We start from the raw sequence: 25549 nt of genomic DNA on the forward strand, positions 1-25549 counted from the left end.
AAAGGAAAACGCAATTACAACGACAACAAGCACAAGCTGAGCGCAGGCACAATAAATTTATTGTCATTTCAGTGCAAACGACTGAAATGAGTTAAATAAAAGCAGCACTTGTGAGTGAGTCTCATGCTCTCACATTTCATCTATCCCTCTCTCTCTCTCTCCCACACACCCAAAACGGTTTATACACTCAGAAAACACCTAACAATTGGGAAAAATGTGAACAAAGTGTTACCCAATTCTTAAGCAGAATTTCTGAATAATTGTAGCTGGTTTCGAAATCTAGATGCGAATCTTCTATGTTGCCGATTTTATGTACAATGATAATATTTAAATCTGATGTCAAATGGTGTTCTAACGAATTAAGAGCTCTTGATGTTGAGTCCACCTTTTAAAATTCCATGAAAAATACGGATATGGTAAAGGCTTTGGATTTTATATGGGAAACTAGTACAGACAATTTACGTTAAGGATCCTAATTAAAAGAGTTCAATCAAGGGAGAACGTTGCAGCAGAACCAAACCGATAGTGATATATCCTGCACCCAAAAATAGTCATGTTTTATATGCGTTGTTGTAATAGCAGAAAAACAAGAAAAAGAGGAGCGTTCCATTTTGGTGATAAAATTCATTCGCCGATTTTCATGAAATTAAAAACAGTTTAGAGATTTACATATAATTTATGTATGGAAAGTTAAGTTTATGCAGCGGAAGGTGGGGGGATAGAAAAGAAAGACAGAAAACTAAAATAAACTTGTATTGCATCGAGACTAGAAGAGTCTACAGGGTGCGCCATCTTTTATGTCGGTATGTAAACATTGAATATCTTTGAAAAAAAACAAGTAAAAAAGCTAAAGTCGGGTGTCCCGACTTTGAAATACTCTGTACATATGTTTACAATAATTATAGAAAATAAAAAAAAAAATAAATAAAAAAAAATTGGATCGATTTTACCTCTCTCGGTATTCGAACTCACGTAAAGGGTGTATAATTGCACATTTACATAGCAATTGCGTCTGTGTGAGTGTATGTATGCCTATGCGCATCAATTCGTGTCTGTGTAAGCATTTTCGCAGTCAACCAAACAGCAACATCAACAACAGCCGCGGGCAGCGTTTGAGCAGCGCTGCTGCAGCAAATATATTTATGGCTATAACTTCTTGGTAAATCGGTCTATCATAATGAAATTTGGCATACGGACACATAATAACTAACTGGGGGTATTTGCAAAATTTTAGTTCGAAATTCCAAGAATTACGGGAGTTAGAGAAAATCGCATTTGCGGTGGAGAGGGGGGAGGGAGGGAAATTCCAAAATATACATTTTCTGCGTATTCACACAAGGCATCTTGGACTAAAATTTGGTGTACCTAGGTCTTATAGTCTCCGAGATATAGGCGATTATACGAATGGAAAATCGGGAAAACCCCCATAGGGGGGAAGTGGGGGGGAAAATCAAAAAAATAAAACAAACTCGTATAGAATACACACATAACGCATCTTTGTGGAAAATTTGGTGTCTCTATCTCTTATAGTCTCTGAGATCCAGGTGTTCATACGGACGGACAGACGGACAGACGGACAGACAGACAGACAGGGCTAGATCGACTCGTCTTGTCACGCTGATCAATAATATATATACTTTGTGGGGTCTGCCACGCCTCCTTCTGCCTGTTACATTTTTCAGCTCCCGCAAACCTAATATACTCTTGTACATTTCATGTACAGAGTATAACAACCGATTTTCAAGTATGAGATATTTTTATTTGATTTGGTTCTGTACAATTTCTTGAACTGAGGTTTTCAACACTGGTCTACTCAAGTCAATCGGTTCACTATTGACAAAGTTATTCAATATTTACATACCGACATAAAAGATGTATATGTATACCGAATTTGTTCAATATGGACAAAGCCATTTGCAAAACCAAGACGTTCATACAGACGGATGTTTTGTTTCATTATGCAGATTATGAATTTAAATACTTTACAGGGACGAAGATGTTCCTTCTGAATAGAACATTCATTGAATAAACTTAAAACACCTTATTACCCTTCGTGTAGAGCGTATAAAAGGAGCTAATTGCAGGGAAACATTGCCCTACTAGACTATGTATATTACGCGGTGGATATTTAGTGATAGATATGGATATGGTAAAGGCTTTTATCAATGACAAAATCGCGATCGACTCTGATTTGTTTCCTGAAGAAGAACACCTATTTACGTACTATATATACTAATATACATTTTCTAGAATGTTACAATAATGAATCTGAATTCTTAATACATATAATGCATTAGGAATTTCTCGGAGTGTGCCAGCTATTGTGGATGTGCGACTGAGCGATTACACAATCGATTTGTAGAAAAGAAAAAAACACAACAAAAAATTAGTTGTAAAATTGAACAATTGAATTTACTTGATTGAGACAACAATCAAGAGGAGGGTTATTGACGAAGAGAGGGACAGAGAAGGAGGGAGAAGACGGTAGAGTGTGCATGGGGTACGAGTATGTGAGGGAGGGTGCATCACATGTTATAAATGCAAATTGTTGACGTTAATTTGTATCGCTCGGCTGCGTGGGCGGGGTGTGGGGGGATGCTACTAATTGGAGGGACAGCCACAGAGAGAAGGGCAGGCCAGGCCAAAGTGAAAGTGTTGACAACAATGAAAATAATGTTGGTAATGATGCTGATGATGGGGATGATGATTAAACCGACTGATGCTGGGCGCAAATGAATTAAATTGTATTAAAATGCATTCAATCGTGCCAGCGAGCAACAAAAAGTAGAGTGAGGCGGCGCCAGCACGCGGGGTAGCCTGTGGGAATTACTTGACACGCATACAAACAAGCATACACACTTTCTCAAACACATCGAGAAGACGAGTGAGAATCGGCTGCCACAACAGAGCGAATTAAAAATGAATTGTCGAATGCTGATGACGACAACAATAACCACGAACCTGCGAACACATTCATTTTTCGGGTTTGTTTGACAATCACGCAAGCGTAAAGTTAATGCTCTTTTTTTCCGTTTTGTTTTTGTTATTGATTGTTATGTAATAAAGAATGAGAAATATGCACCCAATTGACACAAAACTCGAAGCGAAGCTCAAATATTTGCTCATATTTAGTTGAATATTTCAAAGATAAATATTATATACATTTGTTGTACTTACGGTTCAGCTGAAAAAGATGGGAATATGTTGGGAAGGAAAAGAGGAGGAGTAGGGAGTAGAGCATAACCATCATATTTAGAAGGCCGCCAAGCATTGAACAATTGACGCAGGCTAAAGGGCAAAGGTGCTCGACGCTACGGCGTTACACAAAATTGTCTATAAAGCTAGAAATATTTCAGTGTCTTGTCTTATTTTGTTTTTGTTTTTTACGCCGAACTTTTAATAGCTAATTTATTTATGCGTCGCTGGCGACGCTCCTCTGGTCGGCTCGTAAAAAAGCAGCACAGCACGAGCCTTTAAGGGCAACGCGTGGGCCACCGTTTGCTGGACACGCGCATCGCCCAGTAGCCTTTTAAAAATGCACACGCATACACGCATATACTATAAATAAATACATATATATTATGTATGTGTGTAATATTTAGGTGCTTCTAAATTTCTTATGAGCGCTTTTATGTAATTACGCTGTTGCGGAAGAAGGGATGATAACACAAATAAAATATGAATTCGAATTCACATTTACATTTTTGGGGCAATCAGCACAACGCCAGTTGCATATTAATATGATTCCTCTGGTGATTCGCTTTGAATCAACTTTTCAAGAAATATGCAAAAATGTCACTTTCCGCTATTATTGTGTATACGACATGTTGTAAGCGTTGTGGGACGTTGTGGCAGCAAGTTTGACGCCTTGGCCCACTGTGCGTGTGTGTGTGTGTGTGTGTCAAAATAATAAATGACAGATTAGAAAACCAAATCAATTCGAGCGCGACTGTCTCGTCGACTGTGGGTTGTCAAATGGCTCCGTCTCCGTCTGTCACTGACTGGCACAATTATTTGAGACGTTACATAAAAAAATCAAAATAAAAAAACAAGAGCCGTGAAGGCAAAAGCAAAGAACGAATCGAAACGCAAATTTTGCAGCAGTTATTGTGCGTATTCATGTAAATTTTAGGCACACACTCACACTCACACACACACACACATCCCACAATTCGCCTGCAGTTCAATGGAGTTCAATGAAGCGTTCAAGAATAGCTTGTGGGGCTGCTGTGCTCTACTTTTAGGGTTGGGGTCGGGTAGGGTGGTTGGGAGGTGAATGATGTTGGGCTGATGAGGGCTTTTCAAATATTTTAACGGGAAATTAAATTCGCTCATTATTGAAAGGAAGCAAAATTGTTTTCCCTATCCTCTCCGGTATTGCTGCAGCTCGAATTTTAATTAAGAGATAAAATAGCTGCCCCACCCGCACTCATACGAGTATGAGTATAATATATAATACGTATAATTAACAAATATTTGGCGTTGCTCGCTTCCTAGTTATTTCCCCAAATCAAGCTCATTAATGGCATTAAAAATAAAACATCTACAACCAACTGGTTAGTACGAAAAAATGTCCAGCGTGTGACTCACCTTATGACGTAGTTAACGCAAACCACACTCTGTGGCTTCAATTTATCATAAACAATGGTGGCTTGTGTTACGATCCAACAATAGCCGCCACTCTTTCCAAGAAAACGATAGCGGCAGGTTTCTCCCTGGCCCTTGTTATGCACTGTAATGAAAAGCGAGAGAGAAAGAGTTAAAATATTGCTAAAATGTTCTAGTTCATTTAGCATCGCTAGCATACTCGTATGTAAGTCAAGTTCTTAATGCAACTACTTGACAAACAAATCAAATTACAAAGTTAGCCGCGAGTAAGGCGCCAGCAATAACAATAACAGCAACAACAACATCAACAACCACAGCATTTTGCGGTTTGGCGCGTAAACTTGTGACAATTTCTGATTATTCTACCCAGTGTATATCTTTAGCAAATTGTCAAGTATCAGGTAACGGCGTCAAAAAGCGCCCAAGCATTAAAATTATATAATGGCAGAGTTCCATATGTGGCACAGTGGTTCAGAAACTGTCTCTAGCTCTCCCTCGGATCATGTATTCAAGTGAAAAGTGTAACAGGCATATAATTGTTTTTGCGCATAAAGTGTTTGTGTCATTGACTACTCCATATGTTACATACAAGTATAAGCCACTATACCTTAAAAGAAAAAAATCGTACCTTTTTTATTATCTCATAGTTTTGTGACAAGCGGCACAATTGTCTTACTTTACGGGCAGTCCGGATACTAATGACAGAGTCGAGTCATACATAAACCTTGTGACCTGTCTACTGCTCAGTAGACAGAATGGAAAAAGCAATCTATCATACGGAATGGAAGATGTTATAGAATTCTCGGGTCTGTCAATATATTCGATATTTGATTCGGGGCGATTAATGCTAGCACCCCGTGGGGCACCAGATTCGCCAGAACTGAAGCTTTGGGTATCGGTGGTACAATCGATACTGCTCCAGGGCTGTGGTAAGCTAGAGAGAAATCCATACACTTTAAATAATTTTAGAGGACTCACTAAGATATTCCCACTAAGATATTCGCGGATGGCCTAAAAATGGAGACAGTAATTGGAGCAGCAATGCAATATGCAGATCCTGAGCTAAAGCAGTCGTATAAGCAGCTCGAATACTGCAATATCTTTCAGGCGGAAGTATTTTACAAACCGCGCAATTACGAGTCTTTTTATGTTTGTGGACGGACAATCAAAGACATAAACTTTGCAGAAGTAGAAAGTGCCAGCTATTGGAGAGGCTTTCTCGAGGTAGAGCAGGTTCCTAAGAGATCTTCTTGGAGATTATTCTCCAATACCCGACTTCACTAAGAACCCGTTTGTGTTAACCTAACCTAATCTATATTATATTTTAACCCATTGATTTAAACATAAGTGGCAATACAAACGAAAGACGTTACGTTGCATATCATATCACGTCTCTATTGCAGCTCAGTACAGCTCAGTTGCTCCAATTTCGAATTTATTTTCAATGGTTGTGTTTTTTTGAGCCACTGTGAGGCATAATTTATAAGCTTCAATGTTGAGAGGTAATTTGTGTCAACGCCTGTGCAACATAAACTCGATTTTCATTAAAACCGCTGGCAAGAATTAAATATACATGCGCCCATCAATTTGTGTGTGAGTGTGTGTATGTTTCTGCCATTCACCTTTACTGAAATTTCAATAAAATTTAATACGAGTCACAGCCCGCAAGGACATAAGCCGCCGCCCCCATCGGGCGCTAGAAATGAAAATTCATAAGCTGTCCACCTTGGCAGCAATTGAAATTCATGGCAGCCTCACCAGAAACGGTGCATGTTATGCAAATGTGTCAGCTGGCATGGCATAATTACAGGCGCAGGTGTACCTATAGCATTTGTTTAATATTCGGACATAAACATAAAACTTCGACTGCAATTAAATTAAATTACTGTGATACACGACCATACTCGTAAATCAGCACGTGTCTACAAATCGACGGAGGACTCTTTGTTTACTTAAACAACCATTAATGCCATGAAATTTGAGCGGAAGCTGCTGCTGTTGCCTCGCATCGTTATAATCACTCAGTAGAGGCGACCACAACTTAAGCGAAACGCGCCACAAGCCACAGATCCAGGGAGCCACAGAAGACAGCCGTATAAAGTTGCCATCGTCCCTCCGACACACATATACTTACTATATACATATATATGTATAGAAAGCAACGTCCACAAACATAGCATACTCGTATATCTCGGTCGCGGATTCACTCAGTCATTCATTCGGTTAATTTGAAATCAGCAGCAGAAAATTAGTTTTCTTCTTTATTTTTTCGCTGCCAGCGTCGCTCTAAGCCCAATGTATTAATTTCAAGCCAAGTCAAGCCACCAAGCCACGCCAAGAAAAGCCAACAGATACGTGTTGGAGTCGTCAACCCACAACTAAGCTACTGCGGCTGGGGGCACGCTTTGCAACCAAGTCAATGGCGTTGTAATTATGCCAGATCATTAATAAAGCCCAAGTAGGCTTCTTCTCAGCAGCTGTTGAGTGCCAGCATCGAGATTGATGTCCGCCATATGTACGTCTCGTAACAAGGTTATCATTCGAGCAGAAATAAATAACGACTCAAAACTACAGTCCACTGGCGAGCGCACAAAAGTATGCAACACAAGGCAAAGTACAAACTCATTCAAGTGAATAATCAATATGGCGGACAAAGATCTATTTCAAGGAACTACAAGTATATTTAGATTAGTTTTAAAATGTAGAGACTTGCATCGCAAAACTGTTGGTTTTGGGTGTTCCTGGAGCAGGAGAATTGAAAAAAGCATACGAATTTATCTTCGGCTAAACAAACTACTTATATAACCTAATGTGTCTGTACTATTTAGTTTGGCAGAAAAAAGCTCCTTTTTTGTACTTTCTCTTTACTCAATGACCAATTTGATTTGATTTCAATGGTTTTAATAAATAAACAAGTTTTTACAAAAAGAGATTAAGGCAAACAGATATCAAGATCATGCTGATCTTATATGTCGTCTACCAGTACCAAGATTTCAGAAATTAACAACCAACTTCTTATCCCCACGTAATATACATATATGGATAGTAAATTTTATCCCAAAAATCTTTTGAGTAAGCCAAATCATTCTGCTTTAAGGATATGTCCACTATATTTGCTAGAGTACTATGCATTCCATGCACATCCTGTCTGCTGCAGCTGCAACGAACGAGTGGCAACGGCCGTGGCAGAAACAACGACGTCAACGGTGCCATATTTCTTGCGCTCAGACATTTTGCTAGTGTTTATAGAATTAGCAAAGTGCAGCAGCAGTTGTTGTTTTTTGTTGTTTCTGCTGGCGTTGCTGCCGTTCCAGCCGTTGCTGGCTGGAGGATGGCTCTGAGCCTGCATTGCCATGAACTTGATTTGCCCTTTATTCAAGGACTTTTCCTGGTTGCCAGTCGTGCAGTTGTTCGGTCGTGCGCATCGCACTGCATTCACTGCGCATTCAAGACACAAATATTAAAATATTTGCACAAGCGACAAAAGATCATTTATCAACAATTTTTAACAAAATTGGAAGCCCTTTGGACTGTGCATCGGGCATCGGGTGTGAGCAGGCAGAAAGCGTCCAGGAAGAATTTATGAACACGAACACAGCTCGCAAATTCACAGACGCCCAGCCATTTGCTCAAATACTCGAGCAAGCCAGCATTGAAATGAATGCAGGAGCGAACAGACTGCGCGACTGCAACATCAAAACCGCATTCAAGGTTATGTATCAAAGTTGAGCAAATATAAATAGAATTGACAGAGGCAGTGGCTGTGGTTGTGGCAGAGGCAGTGGCTGCAAGCAAGGATGCGCCATCCAGACTAACATGCTCAGACACGCTCGAGTACACGACTAAATCCTTGAAGCCAAATCACATAATAGTAAATCATCGTCAAAATGTTTCACCGGCCACTGGCCACTGGCCAGCAGCAGCAACCGTGGCAACCACAGCAATAATAGCAACAACAACGACTGACAATGGCAGTGAATGGCAGTTAGACCAGGCGCTAGTTTGTTTTCATTTGATTGTACGCATGTGAGTAGTATGTGTGCGAGTATCTAAGTGAACACATTTTTCTGTCTGCCGTAGCGACTTTTACTGCTGGGAAGTGGCATTGCGTTGCCGTCTTTTATTGACACAGCAAGCAAGCAAGCAAGCAACCAACCAACCAACCAGTCAGCCCAACAGTCAGTTCCTTCGTGTGTATGCCGGCCAAATCACATTGGCACAAGTGGAGAAGGAAATAAATGTTTAGCTTGTGCAAGGATGTGCGCATAAATCAAGGATTTGTTTGCGGATTGCTTGGCCAGGCAAGCAAACAACCAGCAAGGGCGGACGACGACAATGCTGACTGAACAACAAAAACTAGTTGAACAACTTAAATTTAGACGTAGTCGTTCGTCGTCCTCTTCGTTTTCGACATAGCCTTGGTCCTAGTCTTCGTAGTCGTCATGGCATTGACCTTTCAGCTTCGCCTCTGGCCACACCTGGCGTATGCGTAATCTTTTTTAATTGAATTAAACGTGACATAATCAAGACAACAATCTTATAAGTATTTCGCCTAAAAAACCATTGATTATATTCTCAACTGATAAGGAAAGCCCGGGAACTTATAGCGAAACGTAAAATTTGTGTATCTTTTTTTTCAAATGCATACAAAGAGCTCTTGACTGTGCAAGTTGATAGAAATTGAATGCAAATTTTTGTTCGCCACACAAAACTCAATTCTCGACTACAACAAACACCAACATCGACGCTTCATAATCGCTTCAGTCGCGTAGAAAATTGCATTCGCTACCTTTTCTGCACATGCTTTCAAATCCCTGCTGCAAGCTAATGCGAAACGACATGAAAGGGTTTTGGCCATAATCCAAAGTTACGACAACGGCTAGCAGTTGGCTTTTGTTGCACACCAGCAATTTGCCGCAAATCACACGGAATGGCGGCAGTCAGAAGCCAATGGGGCGGCCATTTTTCAAAGCCTGCGCTCAATATACAGCAACTATTTCATAATAAACATAAATGGCGACTAATGAATATTTCGAGGCACACAGTTTTCCATTTGACATTATTCCGACAGCGGGCCATAAAGATCACCCACAACTCTAACAAAATTTACGGCATACTTTATATGTTATTATGTCCAGACATAAATACAGAGGCATAGTAGGCAAGTGGCCGCCCATTAAAAAGGTTCGCAGCATCCCGTTAAGACTTCAACGCCTGCCACACATGTTTGCGGGCTGAGCAACAAAATTCGCATGAATTATACGACTATGTCGACCAACAAACTAATAAGTAAATTTTCTTGCTCGCTGTGACCACAACTTTTGGGTTCCCAGCAAGGAACCGTCCACAGCCGAAATGGCACCCATTAAGAAGTATTCAAAATGTCAGCTGGGTGCCATAGAACGGAAACCGCAACCTGTATTCAAGAAACAGTCATTTTCCTCAAAATAATACAAGTTTTTTTTTTGTTTTATAATTTACATCTCTTGCCAAGCTAGGGACTCCCATTAAAGTGCTTTCATTGCCACATGAATTTTCAAACAAACTAGGAACTTATCTCTGTCCGCGCCGAAGCTATACACCCTACACATAAGAAAAGCTTTGAATCCAGACCGATACAAAGATGGACCGACGTGACTAGATCCATGTTTTGGAGTCAGCTATGCTCGTCCTACGGATATTGCAAGACTAAAGCCGCCAGCAGCCGGTACTTATTGATATATTGTGTTGCCAATTCATATTAATTTTTTTCTACAGATCCATTTCATTCACCAGCTAAAGCATTCTAAGATGTTTGAGACTGAGTTGGTTTTAACATCCTTTTCAGCATTCAATTTTCGTATAACATAACATAGTGTAGTTTTAAATTTGGAACAAGAAAGGAATGCTAGAGTCGTGGTAGTGGGGGATGGGTGGGGAGGGGGTTGCATCAGAAAAAAATAGAGAGAGACCCTTTCGTTTATACAGACGGACAAACGAACGGGGAAATGCAGTGTTCCACAAAAAAACAAAAAAAAAAAAACATGCGTTTTCTCTAGTATGGGGGAGAGACACCCTACATCATAATCTTTTGACTTCAACCTTGTAGACATAGAAGAATATATAGACTTTCTATTGCATTAATTTTCAGCAGTCACCATTAAAGGAAATAAAACGTAATTGAAAGCAAATGTCAAGGCATTAGCATATATTTTCTGGGACTTGCGACACGACAGGCCAATGTCAATATTTATATACGAGGGTTGACCTATAAGTACACATATCTGATGCCAAAGGGCTTTACTGAGACATGTTGGGTTAATGAAGTGATGCCTGCCACAATTATACAAGAAGCGGATACGGCTAATACTCTCGAAGCATGGTTTGAACCTCTTTAGGTGCAATTTCAATTAATTTTTGAGTCGAATCGTCACTTTTGATGAAACTCGGATTCAGGATAACATGCCAGGGACAAGGGAATTCACAAAGCAATAGACTTTTCGGAAGAATTTACTCAAAAGAGACATAAGATGGCAGAAAATGTAATACTCGCGATTTTTTGGAAGAGAAGAGAAATACTCTTTATAGCCTATTTGAAAAAAATGCAGCACAATCACTGGGAAGGGAGTATTAAAGTATTAGTATTAAACAAATACGATACAAATTTTAAAGAGAGTTGGCCCTATTTCCCAACATGAATAAATTGATCTGATATACAAAATGCCGATTAGAAGCCTGCAAAGAGAAACTACACACTTTTTAAAGGTGTCCGACAACGCGGACTATGCTGAGAAAAAATGGCTGTACCACTAATTCTACTCTTTATAGCTAGCAGTGGGATTTATTGATCCACCCTCGTTGGCCTCCGATGCATTTAAGTATTTTAGAAGTGAAACATTTAAGAGTCGCAGGCAAGTCTCCTCTTTTTCTCTACACTAATTAAATTTTAAGAAAAATAAATGCCGGGTAATAGAAAACTTTTGCTAGGGCGTCTGCCCGTTATCAGAGACTTAATCAATGGCAGCACAGGCACCACCATAACACCCCACCCACCCATGCCAGCTATTTTAATTTCATTAGATTCAGTTGTGCCGTGCCCGCCATTGCGCTCATTAATTCTGTTTGCACCTGTCTAAAAATGGAATTCTGTAACGTTTAATTAACTCAATTTGAGTGTGAAAAGACATCATTAAGGGTAACAATTTGTGTGCTGATGTGGCCATTAGGGGGATGGATGCCTTGGATGCCTTGACAACCACTGTCCTTATATGAGCGCAGTCGATTGCAGTCGAATAGAGAAACCAACATCATCAGCTGAAGTGCATCGCCGTTTTATTATGGCTGGTCTATCTGCAGAATCTGCAGGCAATAAATCTTGTACGGACCAACGGACCAACACTCCAGGCAACGGGCGTCAATCAAAGTGGAGGCTATGGTGCAACTTTTGGCACGTAGCCGCCCGTGCGAAATTGTTTCCTTGTTCCGCCAAACAAACAATTAAGTGTTGATGTTAAACCATTTTTTTCCAGAGCGCTCTCCTCTTACACTTTCTCTCTATCTCTGCCGAGTGCTGTGGGCGCCAGCTGCAACTTTATTAAGTAAATTTTAATGGCGGTTAGAGAGAAATGGCCCCCAACTCTCTCTCTCTCTCTGTATTTCCCTCTTTCTCTCCGTTTTCTTTCTTGATGCCTCTGTCCCGAATCTGCTGCTGTTTTTCATTAGCTGACTTGCAACAATTGTTGCAAAAAACTCACAAACTTTTTCTGCAATGCTCTATTCGTTTTTGTGTTCCCTTACCTCCATAGTTTTTTTCGCCGCTTCATGTTGTACAATTAGTTTGACTCGACTCGACTTGCCTCGCTCTGCCTTTCCATGCCTTGCCTTGCCGGTTGCCCCGTTTATTTGACCATTTGCGCCAAAGTCTAATTGGACTTGCTAAAGATTTCTACAGAGATTTGACGTAAGTTTTTTCATTTACTTTGCCAGCCGGTACAATTGTTGCTAATAATTCACCGCAGGCTTCAGCGTCAGCTTCGGTTTGGTTTAGTTTTATTTTATTAATTTTTCAACAGCCCTTGAGCTGGCACTAAAACAGAACCCAAATGTGTAACCACAACACTACATGATTGGGTAAGAAAAGGGCAACTGGCTCATTAAACGGCCACTCAAACTTATAACTCAATTATAATTATATACTTCTGAGGCAATGGTGTACGGTATGGTGTGGGCTTTAATATTGATTTTGTGAGAGGCGGTCTAAAAATATGCCGGCCACAGCAAACGATACATTCTAATTATTGAATACAATAAGTAGAGTGGAAATATGATAGCCGAGAACAAGAAGCCAAAAAGTAAGCACCGCTCGTGCCACTTCAAGTTACACAACATTTTATGATGCGGCTAAGTGCGATGCGTTCGATGCAAAAGTGTTGCTTAAATGTCAATCTATCTGTCTTACTGTCAATTTCAGCAATTGCAGCAGCCACAGGAGCGAGCACATCGAGCCATCAAGCCAGTGCGCCATCGAGGACATCGCAGACGTCGAAGACGAGAACGACGTTGGCTAAATGTGTTGAAAGAAAATTTCATTTGCAGATATCGTGCTGTCATTTAATAAACGAAATGTGAGCGCGCTCACAGACCCAAAGAAACTCAGACACGGCCAAATGCAGCGATGCAGTAACAGATACGACCATTGGCAATACTTTTCACACACAAGCACATCATGCACGCAGCAAAACGAAAACTATTTCAAATTTTGGAAACGTACTACAAAAACTGAGTGTCTGTAAACTGAAATAATCTGTAAACAAAAATCTCTTTCTATTGCTATAAATGCTATCTTTTTAAATACTGTCAAAATGGGACATAGAGTTGCAATATTATGGATGTATAGATGATTGCATTTCCATCAAACTATCAATATTTATGCGCAAGTATATCAGACATAATATTGCTTGCTCATCAAAAATTATTTTTCAAGACTTAGCAAGAATGTGTGGGCCAAAGAACTAAAATAATCTGTTTTTATACTCTGTACATGAAATGTACAGAAGTATATTAGGTTTGTGGGAGCTGAACAATGTAACAGGCAGAAGGAGGCGTGGCAGACCCTACAAAGTATATATATTCTTGATCAGCATGACGAGACGAGCCGATCTAGCCCTGTCTGTCTGTCTGTCTGTCCGTCTTCCGTTCGTATGTGCATTCTATACGAGTTTTTATACTCTGTACATGAAATGTACAGAAGTATATTAGGTTTGCGGGAGCTGAAAAATGTAACAGGCAGAAGGAGGCGTGGCAGACCCCACAAAGTATATATATTCTTGATCAGCATGACGAGACGAGTCGATCTAGCCCTGTCTGTATGTCTGTTTGTCTGTCTGTCTGTCCGTCCGTATGTGTGTATTCTATACGAGTTTTTTATTTTATTTTTTTGATTCCCCCCCCCCCACTTCCCCCCTATGGGGGTTTTCCTGATTTTCCATTCGTATAATCGCCTATATCTCGGAGACTAGACCTAGGAACACCAAATTTTAGTCCAAGATGCCTTGTTTGAATACGCAGAAAATGTATATTTTGGAATTTCACTCCCTCCCTTCCCCCCGGCTAACATGCTTACACAGACACGAATAGATGCGCATAGGCATTCATACACTCACACCGATAAATGTGAAATTATCCACCATTTACGTGAGTTCGAATACCGAGAAAGGTAAAATCGATCAAACAATTTTTTTTTTAATTTTCTTAATTTTTTTTATTTTCTATAATTATTGTAAACATATGTATGTACAGAGTATTTCAAAGTCGGGACACCCGACTTTAGCTTTTTTACTTGTTTCTTTTTTCAATTGCGAGCCTATATAGACAAGTTTCGATAGTACAGTTAATAAGGATTGTTCTTCACATATAGATGAACAATTCAAAATCCTTCAAACCAGAAAATATTGGGGCTATATCGATTAAATAACAAATTTGTCCTACTCCAGGACCCATTAGAACCACTATTGATTATACTAGCTATAATATTATCTGATACTCGTATCCTGCCACGTCTCCTTCTGGATTGTACAGTGTAATAGACTGCCAGGCTAGAAAAGCGCTCAAAAAACTACGTTTTACTTTGCGAAAATACAGGAAAAAACAGTTAATCAATGTTATAGGTATACTTTTTTTGAAAGTGTATAGTGTTGCTAGTTGTTGGCATGTTAAGGAAACGCGACAGACTAAAAGAAAGACAGACAGACAGACACGCAGACAGACTGACGCAACGAAATGCTGAGCGACAGTCGCGGCAGGGGGTGGCGCGTAGGTGAATGCACCCATTGTGTAACAAAACTGCAGCGACAGACAGTTCTAAGCTCCTAACTCTGCATGTATATAGCTCTATATATATATTGGTATGTATGTATATATATGAGTGTGTGTGTGTGTGGAAATCCTACTCGTCGCACACTAAATGCCAATTTCAGAAAATGACGCGGAAAAAAGTAAACGTCGCCGTTCGTCGGTCATCAGGCAGGACACGCGGTTGTGCCGCCCAAGGCGGCTGCTTGTACCACGTAAAAAAATAAAAATAAATAATTGACAATGACGGAGCAGCGTTTCTCACGCAAGGAATATACATAAAAGGTCAGGCGAAGACAAAAATCAACAATTTAAAATCGTTTTCATGTACGAGGAGCATGCGGCACACAAAGGCAAATAAACAAGCCAATAAAGCATTTAGCCTCTTTCGACGCTAAGCTGCAGAGGGTGGACCCGGTGGCAAGCACATTAACGCCCAAATCTCAAAGAAAATAAACAAGCAATACAAAGAGAGGGCGAACAGAAATTACTAAATAATACACGAAAATGGAAGAGCGTAACGAAATGCGCGTTATTTAAACTAGCAAGGAAATGAATATTGATGGGCTAGCGTAAACACAAAATTGTGTTATCATCGTTCGGTGTGGGTCAATGTGGCCAACGCTGCGTATGCGCAATGCTATTTAGCACTTCATTAAGGCAATCAAACCTTGGAGCAGACCCAGCTGCCAGCCCGACAGATTTGTCGACTTGTTTAGTGCCACTCAGTCAAACCGAAAGCAACAACCTTTCGGCACACTCTGGGATCAAATGCCAGAAAGCCTTTGTACGAGCAGCAGCCACTTTTGATTGATTGAGCAGCACCCGGGGACACGCAAATGACGGGCCGTGCCGCAACCCAAGGCAGCCAGCCAGCCAACAAGCACAAATCCAAGTCAAAAAGCTTTTTGTTCAGCAAATGTCTGCCAGAAAGCTGTTTTACAAAACACGCAACAAAAGCCGGCAGTTAGCAAGGCGTTTTGTAGTTCATTGTTAATTTGAGGACTTCTAATGCAGACGACATTTTGAACATTTCGGGCATGGCGTCTTCTTAATACCCTTCCCTACAGGTTTCAAGCGTAAAATCTAAAAATTAAGTTGTCAGCTAAATTAAGAAGCTTTTAACTAGGAAAGGAGAAATTCGAAAGGTGTGCAATTTTCAAAAGTGGATTAATTTGGTGAGCTCTAAGAGCTCTTATGATGGTGTTGGACAAATTTTAACTGTACCCCTGAAGCCAAACCAAGATATAAGATTAATAATCTTATCTGAATTCCACTTATTTTAAAATTTGGTTGCAATAAGAAAAAAAATACTCTTGTAAAGGAATAAATTTGAACATCTTTAACATCCTAGGTAACACACTTTAAGGTGGCAGAAACGACGAGAAGCCAGAATCAGATCATGGCGTTGCACAAAACCTCAGCCAAAATAAATGAGCATAAAAATTATGAAGAAGACAAAAATGGTGTTGCACAAGTACGAGTACTGGTATGAAAGGAAGCCAACGCAACGTCTGGCAGTCCAACTTAAAACTTTACACATTTATAGCCGAGCGTTAGCCTTTTCTCTTCTCCACTCTCTGCAACTATGGAGTTGACAATTTTCGGTTTGTGCCACAAAAGTGTGCGCTTTTTTAATTTAATGAAAATTTTCCACTTCGCCGATTGACATTTTGTTTGCTACACAGTTCCCCATGCTCTGCACTTCTGGTCTGGCTGTGCTTGCGGTGCAAAATGTGCAAAGTTGTGCCACACACAGACGCACAGACAACCATACGCGCCGTGGGGTTTACAAATAAACACACAAATTTACTTAGCTTGGCTGTCGACTTAAATGCCGCCACCGACACCGCCGCTGGCTGCCTGACTGCCTGGCTGCTTGACTGCCTGCCTTACAGTGTGGCAAGCGAAAAGTCGTTGCAACACACGACGCCTTCGCCCATTGTCGCAACTTTCCTTCATTGCTTTTGTTTGGCTGCAGTCGTCGTTCTGTAGAGTTTTTCGTGTAATCAAATGCATATTTGCATGCAACTCCTCCCTTAACAACCACACCCCTGCAAGGCGCATTGTATAATTTTCTGCAAGACTAGCGAAATATTCGTACTTGCAACGGCAAAGTTTCTACGAAGTATGCAATAGCGCTGATACGCACGCCAAATCTGCTTATGAACGCATCAAGCACAAAGGGAAATCGCATACATTATGCCCGTACAATGGATGCATCCACCACACGGATTCATCTCATAGAGCGGCCAGTGAACGGCCATAAAGTCAATTAGCCAACCGGCTAGGACTCCCATAAACGTGCAAAATTAAGCTAAGTTCTGGAAATGCCATTAGAGCTATGTACGAGAGTATTGCGTTGTAGGGGGAACTTGAACGCTTCGGGGAACTTCGGGGAACTGCGGCAAGGGATAAAGGATCTGTTTGGCTCCAACAGCTCACGCACATTAAATGTTATTAACGCTATTCATGGTTACAATGACACACGCACACGCACACACACACTGACACATACTCTCACGAACATAATGGCGCCCGCTTTGTCCTCAGTTCAGTTCAATAGAATAGTTATCTAATTCGATCAAAGAGGGGGCGGCACATTAAGTGCCTGGCATAAAAATGTTTCTACATTTGTTAGCATCACAAATAGCCCGAGGAATTGGAATTGTAGCAGGAACGGGGCAGATAAAATGCATTGCCACTGCGAAGGGCTGAGAACTGTGACGTGACAATTGAGACGGGCACGTAGCCAAAGCCAAAGCACAAGCCCAATCCCAAGCCAGAGAGCTGCATGCCTGGCAGCTTTAAAGCGTGAAATTCGCCAAAGTGCAGCCGCCGGCTGCCAGACAGACCAACAGACAGACAGACTCTCTGAAGCTTCCAGTGAGTGTCTTAGTTTGGGGCATGCCATTTACATTCATCATCATAAGTCACTGCGCACAACACAAACGAAATGAGATGAGATATTTGCTCAGGTAACCCGACAGACGACTAGAGCCAAGGATTAAGCACCGACTGTACAACTAAACGTCGAGCATTAAGCAGCAAGAAAATAGAGCTGTAAAGGTAAGCCAGTTGGCAATACAGTTGGGAAATGCAGCGCCAACAGGATATTCCGCATGCTAAGAAAACCCCACCCAATCCGCGCTATTCCTTGTCCGATGCCAAGCTCTTTTTTTATGAACTTAATGAAATAAACTTCTCGGAAGGCAACAGCAACATCAATACCAACGAGCGTGAGGAGAGTGCAATGTGCACCAAAAGTGCTGCATAGTACGGGGGCAAGACGGCATGCAGGCTGGCAGGCAGGCAGGCAGACGTCATGGCTAAAAACATTAACATTTGCCGCATGCATTCACGTAGCATTGCAAAGGAAAATGCCAGCCGACATATTTAATAAACACTGGCAAATTAAGTAAATGTGTTGGTATTTCAGTTGCTGCTTATCTATTTAGTTGGCATTCACGCCCGCCAACCCGTGGAGTCCGTTACGAAGAGGGCGCCAGAAGAAACTGGCGGCAGTTCCATAAATCAACATTAAGATAATGTTCAGAGAAGATAAAACAGAGAAAATAAAGTCTCGTTAGCAATTTTTTGTTCTTTCTTGAACAGGCATTCTATTCATCGCGCTACTCGCTTTTGTTCAAAACACAATACATACATAGGTAGTGATGCATCTTTTTCTAAAATCGATTCCTCATGAGTAATCTTTAGATGGAATTATATCTAATCGATATATTGAACGAACTTTTGAACAAAAAATAGATTTAATATTTTTCCGTTTCTATGCAATAGGCTACTTTTTTTTTAAACACAACAATAATAAATGCCAAACTCAGACCTCAGAGAAACCGTATACCATGTTGGGTTATTCTAGATATTATATGTATCGACACGCCCCCTTATACTCATTAAGAAATTATTTATATTTGTATATACATATAACATATGCACATTTCCACTAACTAAGTATACTCTTATGTCCTATGAGTAGCGGTTACAAATACGATTTCTACAAAAGAGAAAAGGAACGAAAACTATAGAGGACAATTTTTTGTTGGAAAACACAGTAAAGTGGAAAGAAATTATTATTATATTTATTATTTATATTTATAATTATTATATTTTACTTCCCAGAAGCCAAAGAACGTCTGAAATACCAATTTTTTTTTGTAAATTCCAAATAAATTAAAAATACCGATGTAGCCCAAGGCGACCTACTCGCATGGTTTCGAGTGTCCCGATGGAGCTCAGAAAAACTGACAGACACGGCTATATCGATTCGTTTGGAACATATTACATGGAGTCTGCCACGGCTATTACAAAATCAACTTTGCTGTATTCTCTTTCACTTTTCACAGGATCATATTATTGACCACTTCGAAGCTGTAGATAATCAGATGTCTAACTTATGAGCACTAGTTGGCGTGATTCCACAACCGCCGATTGAAACTTGCACTTCATTGCCAGGAACGTTTGCAATCGAATGTCCCCTCTGTGTCCCCCTCTTTCTTATTAAGCATGTCTACCTTCCTTTGTTTGTATTGACGACTATCGGATAACATGATTGGCCACACTAAGCTCCCTTTTATAGTCAACACAAAAACGGACATACACACCCACATACTCACTCAACTTCGTTTTAATATTAAGTGACGTATCTGGAACATATCACAGACATCACACTGTTTTGTGTTGTTCCTGTAGTTGGTCAGGCTGTCAGCTTAAATCAGGGAGCTAGTTTGCCATTACACGGAGGACACTCGTGGCCTTTTAAACTGCCAGAAACTACGAAACGCTTAGTGCGCTCCGTTTTAGTTTACGATTGGCTCGCCGAATTGTGTCAAAAGGTCTCCTTTGAGTCCTGCTCTTGGGGTGATAAATGCAAAAAACTGTCATGAAAAATGCTAATAAATGCTGGCAGATGGATGGACAACAATAGCCTTGAACTTGCTGTTGTTAAATCGCCCGACTGCTGTTGGAATATCGTTAAAGTTCTTTGCGGGCAATCGATTCCACTCAGTTTAGTTTAAAGACCGCACCTTTAAGATAATCGACGAGGGAAGGGGTAGCGACTAAAAACTAATTTATTTCGCAAGTCCCTGCAGGAAATGCGGCGCACTTTGACGCGCATTCATTCACTTGTACATCCGCCGCAAAAGTTGCGCGCACTCAAAGTTTAAGCCGCATTTCCTCTCATGCAATTTTCATTTGTCAAATGCAACCGGCGCGGCATGGCGCGCGAACGCTCAAAATTAACTAGAAAATTTTACAATCCACACGAGCGAGGAAGGATTAGAGACGGCGGCAACATCATCATCAACAGCCAAGGCGAAGGACAGCGCAGCGCAACGACGACGACGACGCAGCCGCCGTCGAGCCACTCGAATTGGACCATTAGTTTTGACGGCATTAGTTAACGTTTTCATGGCGTCGACGCAGACAGCCAAAAATAAATAAAAGACGAGCAGAGCGGACAACTAGCTCGAGTCGCTCTCGTCCTTTTCCCACGACGAAATTATGCATGTAATAAAAACCGGCGGCGCATCAGCAAAATACGTAGTTGCACAACCAGCACGCCCCCTCCGAGCGGACACGCCCACGTTGCTGGCGCGCGCGAAATTTAAGTGCATTAACATAAAGTGGCGGCTTCTGCCTGCACAGAGCCCCAACGTCGTCCAGCAGCGACAAGTGAGACAAACCGAATGCAGAATACTCTGAACACAACCAATACTTCTACTTGAACTAACAAAGAAAAATTAAATATAAATACATATACTGCAAGTAATTTCTTTGTGACGGAGAGGGACAACTGATTCAGCGAGCAAATCTGGACAATATGGTTGACATATCAAAAACTTCAGAGCTATTGTTAATTTACGATGATTTTGGAATTGGATTATTGAAGTCAGTTCATAATTTTTCTGTACCATCCAGGCCAACAAGGAACTTTCTGCCTCTTCTACTAAGCAGATGCACCAATTATTATAATACTTCTTAGTTGTTACTCTAAGTCTTCTATTTTTAGTTACCTCCGCCAAAACCACTGATCACCACTGCTATGAGTAGGGACGGACTGGCTAATAAACCTTTCCACACCGGGTCAGTAATTGTCCACATTTTAGCTTTTAATTAAATTTGTATCCTTTTTAATATTATTTTAAATTACTTTTTCTTATATCTATTCATTTTTTGTTCGGTCTACTCTGACTACTGACTACTGTGCTGGGAATCGGAGCATAGCTAACCATTCGGCAAACAAAATACCCACACCGAGGCGCATTCGTTATTAGATATTTATGTAATTCCTTTTGTATTGTATTTTGTATTCTGCAGTATTATTTAGCTTACGTTCTCTATGGTATTGATTTTATTAACAAAATAAAATAAACGGAAGCTCCTTATAGATAACCGTTTCCAACATGTAAAGACCTAGGGGCGAAGTTAAGCGGTCCTCTATAGATCCCACAGTTCCACACTTGACGCAGGACTCCGAAGTAGCTCACAACGCTGCCTATCAAAAAGTAAGGGTACAACACTAAAACAAATTATTCAATTACTTTGCGTCAATGTAATAGACGAGTAATATTTATCTACACGACAGCTATTATATAGATGTGTAAAAGCTCTAATATGAGAGCGCAAACATTAAACCCCATTTCTTTTCAATTTCTTCCGACGATGAGATCCCAGATTACACATCAGACAAATACAAAAATCATATTTTCAAATCGTTTTCAGAGTAGTAGACAAATATGTGTCGCAAAAGTAAGGTGCTCTAAGGTACCCAATGTTTTAAGAGTATAAAGATAAATAAACTTGTGGACGCTTTAAAATTTCAAGGGGAAGGGCATGCTGGTTCGAGCCCTGCTGATGAGTGCAACGACTTGGCAGCGTCAACAACTCAACCGCGTCACCGTCGACATCGACACTTTCGGCAGGAAGCGTTTTGGTTGCCGGCAGCAGACATCGCGTGTTAGACAGGAAGCGCGTCTAGTTGGGTGCATCCACTATGTGTGTGTGTGTGTGCGATGCATTAACAGACTCGTAAACTGCCAGTTGCCTTGTTATGTTGATTACACAACCGCGCACAAAGTGTAAAACCTAAACTCAGACCTGCAATTCAGCACAATATTTTGGCACAGCAATTTGCCGGTGCCTGGCACAGGCTTATTAATTTACCATGACTAGAGCTTGGTGGCGGAATATGATTTAGCTAAACATTTTTAAACTTTTAACTGCACACCGCACTGTTGTTGTGGCATAGACCACCCCCAGTAATATGTTGCCAGCTGCCGAGTACGTGTCTGTCAAAAGACTAGAAGAAGAGTGAAGAAATAAAAACCCAAAAATAAATACATCCCAACACCCCCACTTCCACTTCCAGCACCCACAATTTCACTCCAACTGTCATTTGCTCTTAAAACTAAAAAAGGAAAAACCTCACCAAAAAAAAAAAAACAGAAGAAAAAGCAGAAACAAACACCAACTTTGCTTCCATTTTGGCGCAAGAGTTGAAAGTTGAATGTCTCGCAAATGCCGCGGCAATGCCCCTACAGCAGCCAGATGCACTTTTGACTTCCCTCTACGATTCTCCTCTACGCCAAGGATTGTTGCAACATTTTGCAAAAGTTTTCGCACGCAGTCAGAACAAATCTGCGCTCACACGCACACACATACGAGTATATATATACATAATTATACAAACATACATTTCCCAGTATTGTTTTTCGTTGCAAATTTATTACAACATTTCGCTAGCGCGTCCTTTATCTAACAGACGTCGACGATATTTATCTGCCAAGTTAAATTTACTTTGCTTCTCTACGAGTATGTGCTTTGTAAGCTGGCATTTTGAAAAGCGAATTCTTTTCATGCTGCTGCTCTCCTTTCATAATTTTCGCCTGGCGGCAAAATTGTCGTCTTTATTTACCACACACATGCACACACACAGACACAGACACATACACACACACACACACGCATGCACTCACACATGTCAAACTATTTTCGCATGGAAATGGTTGCGCGCAATTTCCATTTCAATGCACAGCTTCAAATGCTAAACGTTGCCCATTTTGTGAATTTCCCAGTTCGCTCGGATGACATTTGTGATTTTCCGCACATTTTGTATTTTATTGAACTGTTTGTCACATGGCGTTGATATTTTCTCGTTATGTTTTTCGCTCAGCAGCAATGAAAATGAAAATGGCGCTGCTCCTGCTGCTGATTCTGCTGTTGCACATATCATCATTTTGCAAAAGAATTTTAAGCTACTTTTCCATAGGGGGCATCGAAAAAGACTCCATTGAGAGGAAAGGAATGCCTTTGTGACTTTAAAATCAACCCAAGTAACATTATGTTCGAAACAAACGGAAAACGCCTTCTGGAGAACCCCTTGCCTGTATGATGGTAGTAATAACCATGTAAACTTTATGAAAATCAAATAAAAATAAAAATGGACAGCAGTCATAAACAATAATATTGCGCGCTCGCTCTCAAACATAACAAAAATAAAAAGTTATCCAAAGTTAAAGCAAACTACTGTGGCTGCAACTTAATAAAAACCAAAAATGTATGAAATACTTTTACGACTTTCGAAGACATTTTTACAGCTTGCTGCCAACTTTGCTAACGATATGCGAACGTTGGGCATGGCGCGGCACTTTGCGAAAATGGGCAAAGCAGCAGCGCAGCTGCAACCTAAGCCCAGTCCAGCTTAGTCATGCTTCTTCTGCTCCTGCTGCTGTTTCTGACTATGTGGCCGCCTGGTCAAATGCATCTCGCATCGTAAAACCGAAAGTCATTTCGCACAGAACGTGTCTGAGCGCTGACCAGACCAAAGACCAAAGAAGATAGAAGCAGTACAGCAGAGCAGCAACCAAGATGCCAGTGAGCATCATTGCAGCCAATAATAATTCCAATTGTACTGCAGTGACAATTTCTTTTTCGACAACAAACACCAACACCAGCACCCACCTCCCCAAGTTCAACTGAATGTGACTGCTGCCCTTGCCGCGCTAACGATGCGCCAAGATGCGCTCCTCGTCTACGCATTTCGGGTACAATGTACCAACAATGGTCAGCAGCGAAAGAATTTTATTGGCCGGCGCTTGCATCTTAAGTGCAGCAACAGCAGCAGACCATCACAACAGCGTTCCAACTCATTCTCATCTGCGACGCGTACCAAAAACATTATTTGGTCAATGTAGACGACATGACGCTGTCATTAAAAGCAACAAATAAGCAAACAATAAGACGTCCTATAAGGATAAACGATGACTGATGATCAGATGAGCAAAGAAGAAATTAGTTGGCTTGTGGGCAACATTAGCAGGCTTTAAACAATCCTTGCATACTTTCAGGCGGCTATTTTATGCTCGCTTCAAAGCATTTTATTGGAAAAAAAGTCGAAACTATTTGAAAACTGTAATATAGCTGAGAATTCATGGATCAAATTTAAATTTATTGCTTCTTTTATAATATTTCCCACTTAAGTAAAAAAAAAAGGCAAAGTCGCCTGTGCTCTTACCAGTAGAATATTTTTTACTTCACTTGTATTTATTTTAAGTTAAATTGCATAAATTGCATTTAATTGAATAATAAGAATTTACTTTTTTTTTGGGCAACCAATAGTTAAAACAACTTTTCAATCACTTTGCAAAATTTAACAATCGACATGACTAAATGACTAAAAACATAATAGAATGTTGGTCGTGCAGATACGAATCTTAAAAACCATGCGCATACTTCAAAGGATTTCAAATTTCTCACAAGCATTCGTTTATATGATGCATTTTTCCTCGATGTTTCGATTTAAATACATCTATTTTGATATGTAGTATGCAAGTACTCTAAACAGCAGTTTTTCGAACATCCTTACAAACATTCGCCACGATCAACAGCTTTAAGTAAATTTCGAAAGCAGAGCAATAATGATTACAATAGTCAGTTTGTGAAATCTAAATAAGAGAAATATCTCATTAGTTACGTGTAAAGGTTTCAGGCATATACATAAATAGCAAATGCTCTTGTTGTAGTTAAATCAATTTTCCTCAACAATTTTAGATGCTTACAAAAAGGAATCCAAAAGTGTAAAATAACCGTTTTTAAGTTATACAATAAATACATTGTAATATACATACAAGTAGAACTTCTGCCTGAAGAACCAGTTTTGGAAAATTTGCAAAATTGTAAGTGTATGTAGTTGAAAATAGTTTATTTAATGAATGTATAATATAGTATGTAGTTTAAAGACCACAAATATCAATGTTTGTAACGAATTCACGAAACCAGATTGATGCTTATAAATGCCAATATCCCACTATGCTTCTCGTAAAATTCTACATTAATTAAATGTTTTATATTCATCTAATTATACAAATTAGAATGCAAATACCAAGAATTATTTGAGCTTTAAAATGAGTATAACCTGTTTTCCTAGGAGAAGCAAAATCTGCATAAAATAATTTTCCTAATAATGGCAGGAAAGAGCGGATACATAGGAAACCTTGTCGGCGTTCGAATAACAATTTGAGTTTATGGCTTCACAATCTTATAGTAACCGATTCTTTTGGGTTCTTATATAATTTGAAATGTAACTTTTAAC

The 25549-nt window shown here is 40.2% G+C and overlaps 1 protein-coding gene across 2 annotated transcripts in view; it reads right to left on the reverse strand.

The window, feature by feature from the left end:
- Positions 1-25549, reverse strand: part of LOC115621625 (protein similar) — an 88573-nt gene that overhangs the window by 47652 nt on the left and 15372 nt on the right. For both annotated transcript variants that reach the window (XM_030515322.1, XM_030515321.1), the window contains exon 7: positions 4591-4732. In XM_030515322.1, the coding sequence (XP_030371182.1) occupies positions 4591-4732 (142 nt within the window). The remainder of the gene's footprint in view (positions 1-4590; positions 4733-25549) is intronic.

This window comes from Scaptodrosophila lebanonensis, unplaced genomic scaffold, assembly GCF_003285725.1.
Source record: "Scaptodrosophila lebanonensis strain 11010-0011.00,11010-0021.00 unplaced genomic scaffold, SlebRS2 tig00000024-arrow-pilon, whole genome shotgun sequence".
Lineage (NCBI taxonomy): Eukaryota > Metazoa > Arthropoda > Insecta > Diptera > Drosophilidae > Scaptodrosophila > Scaptodrosophila lebanonensis.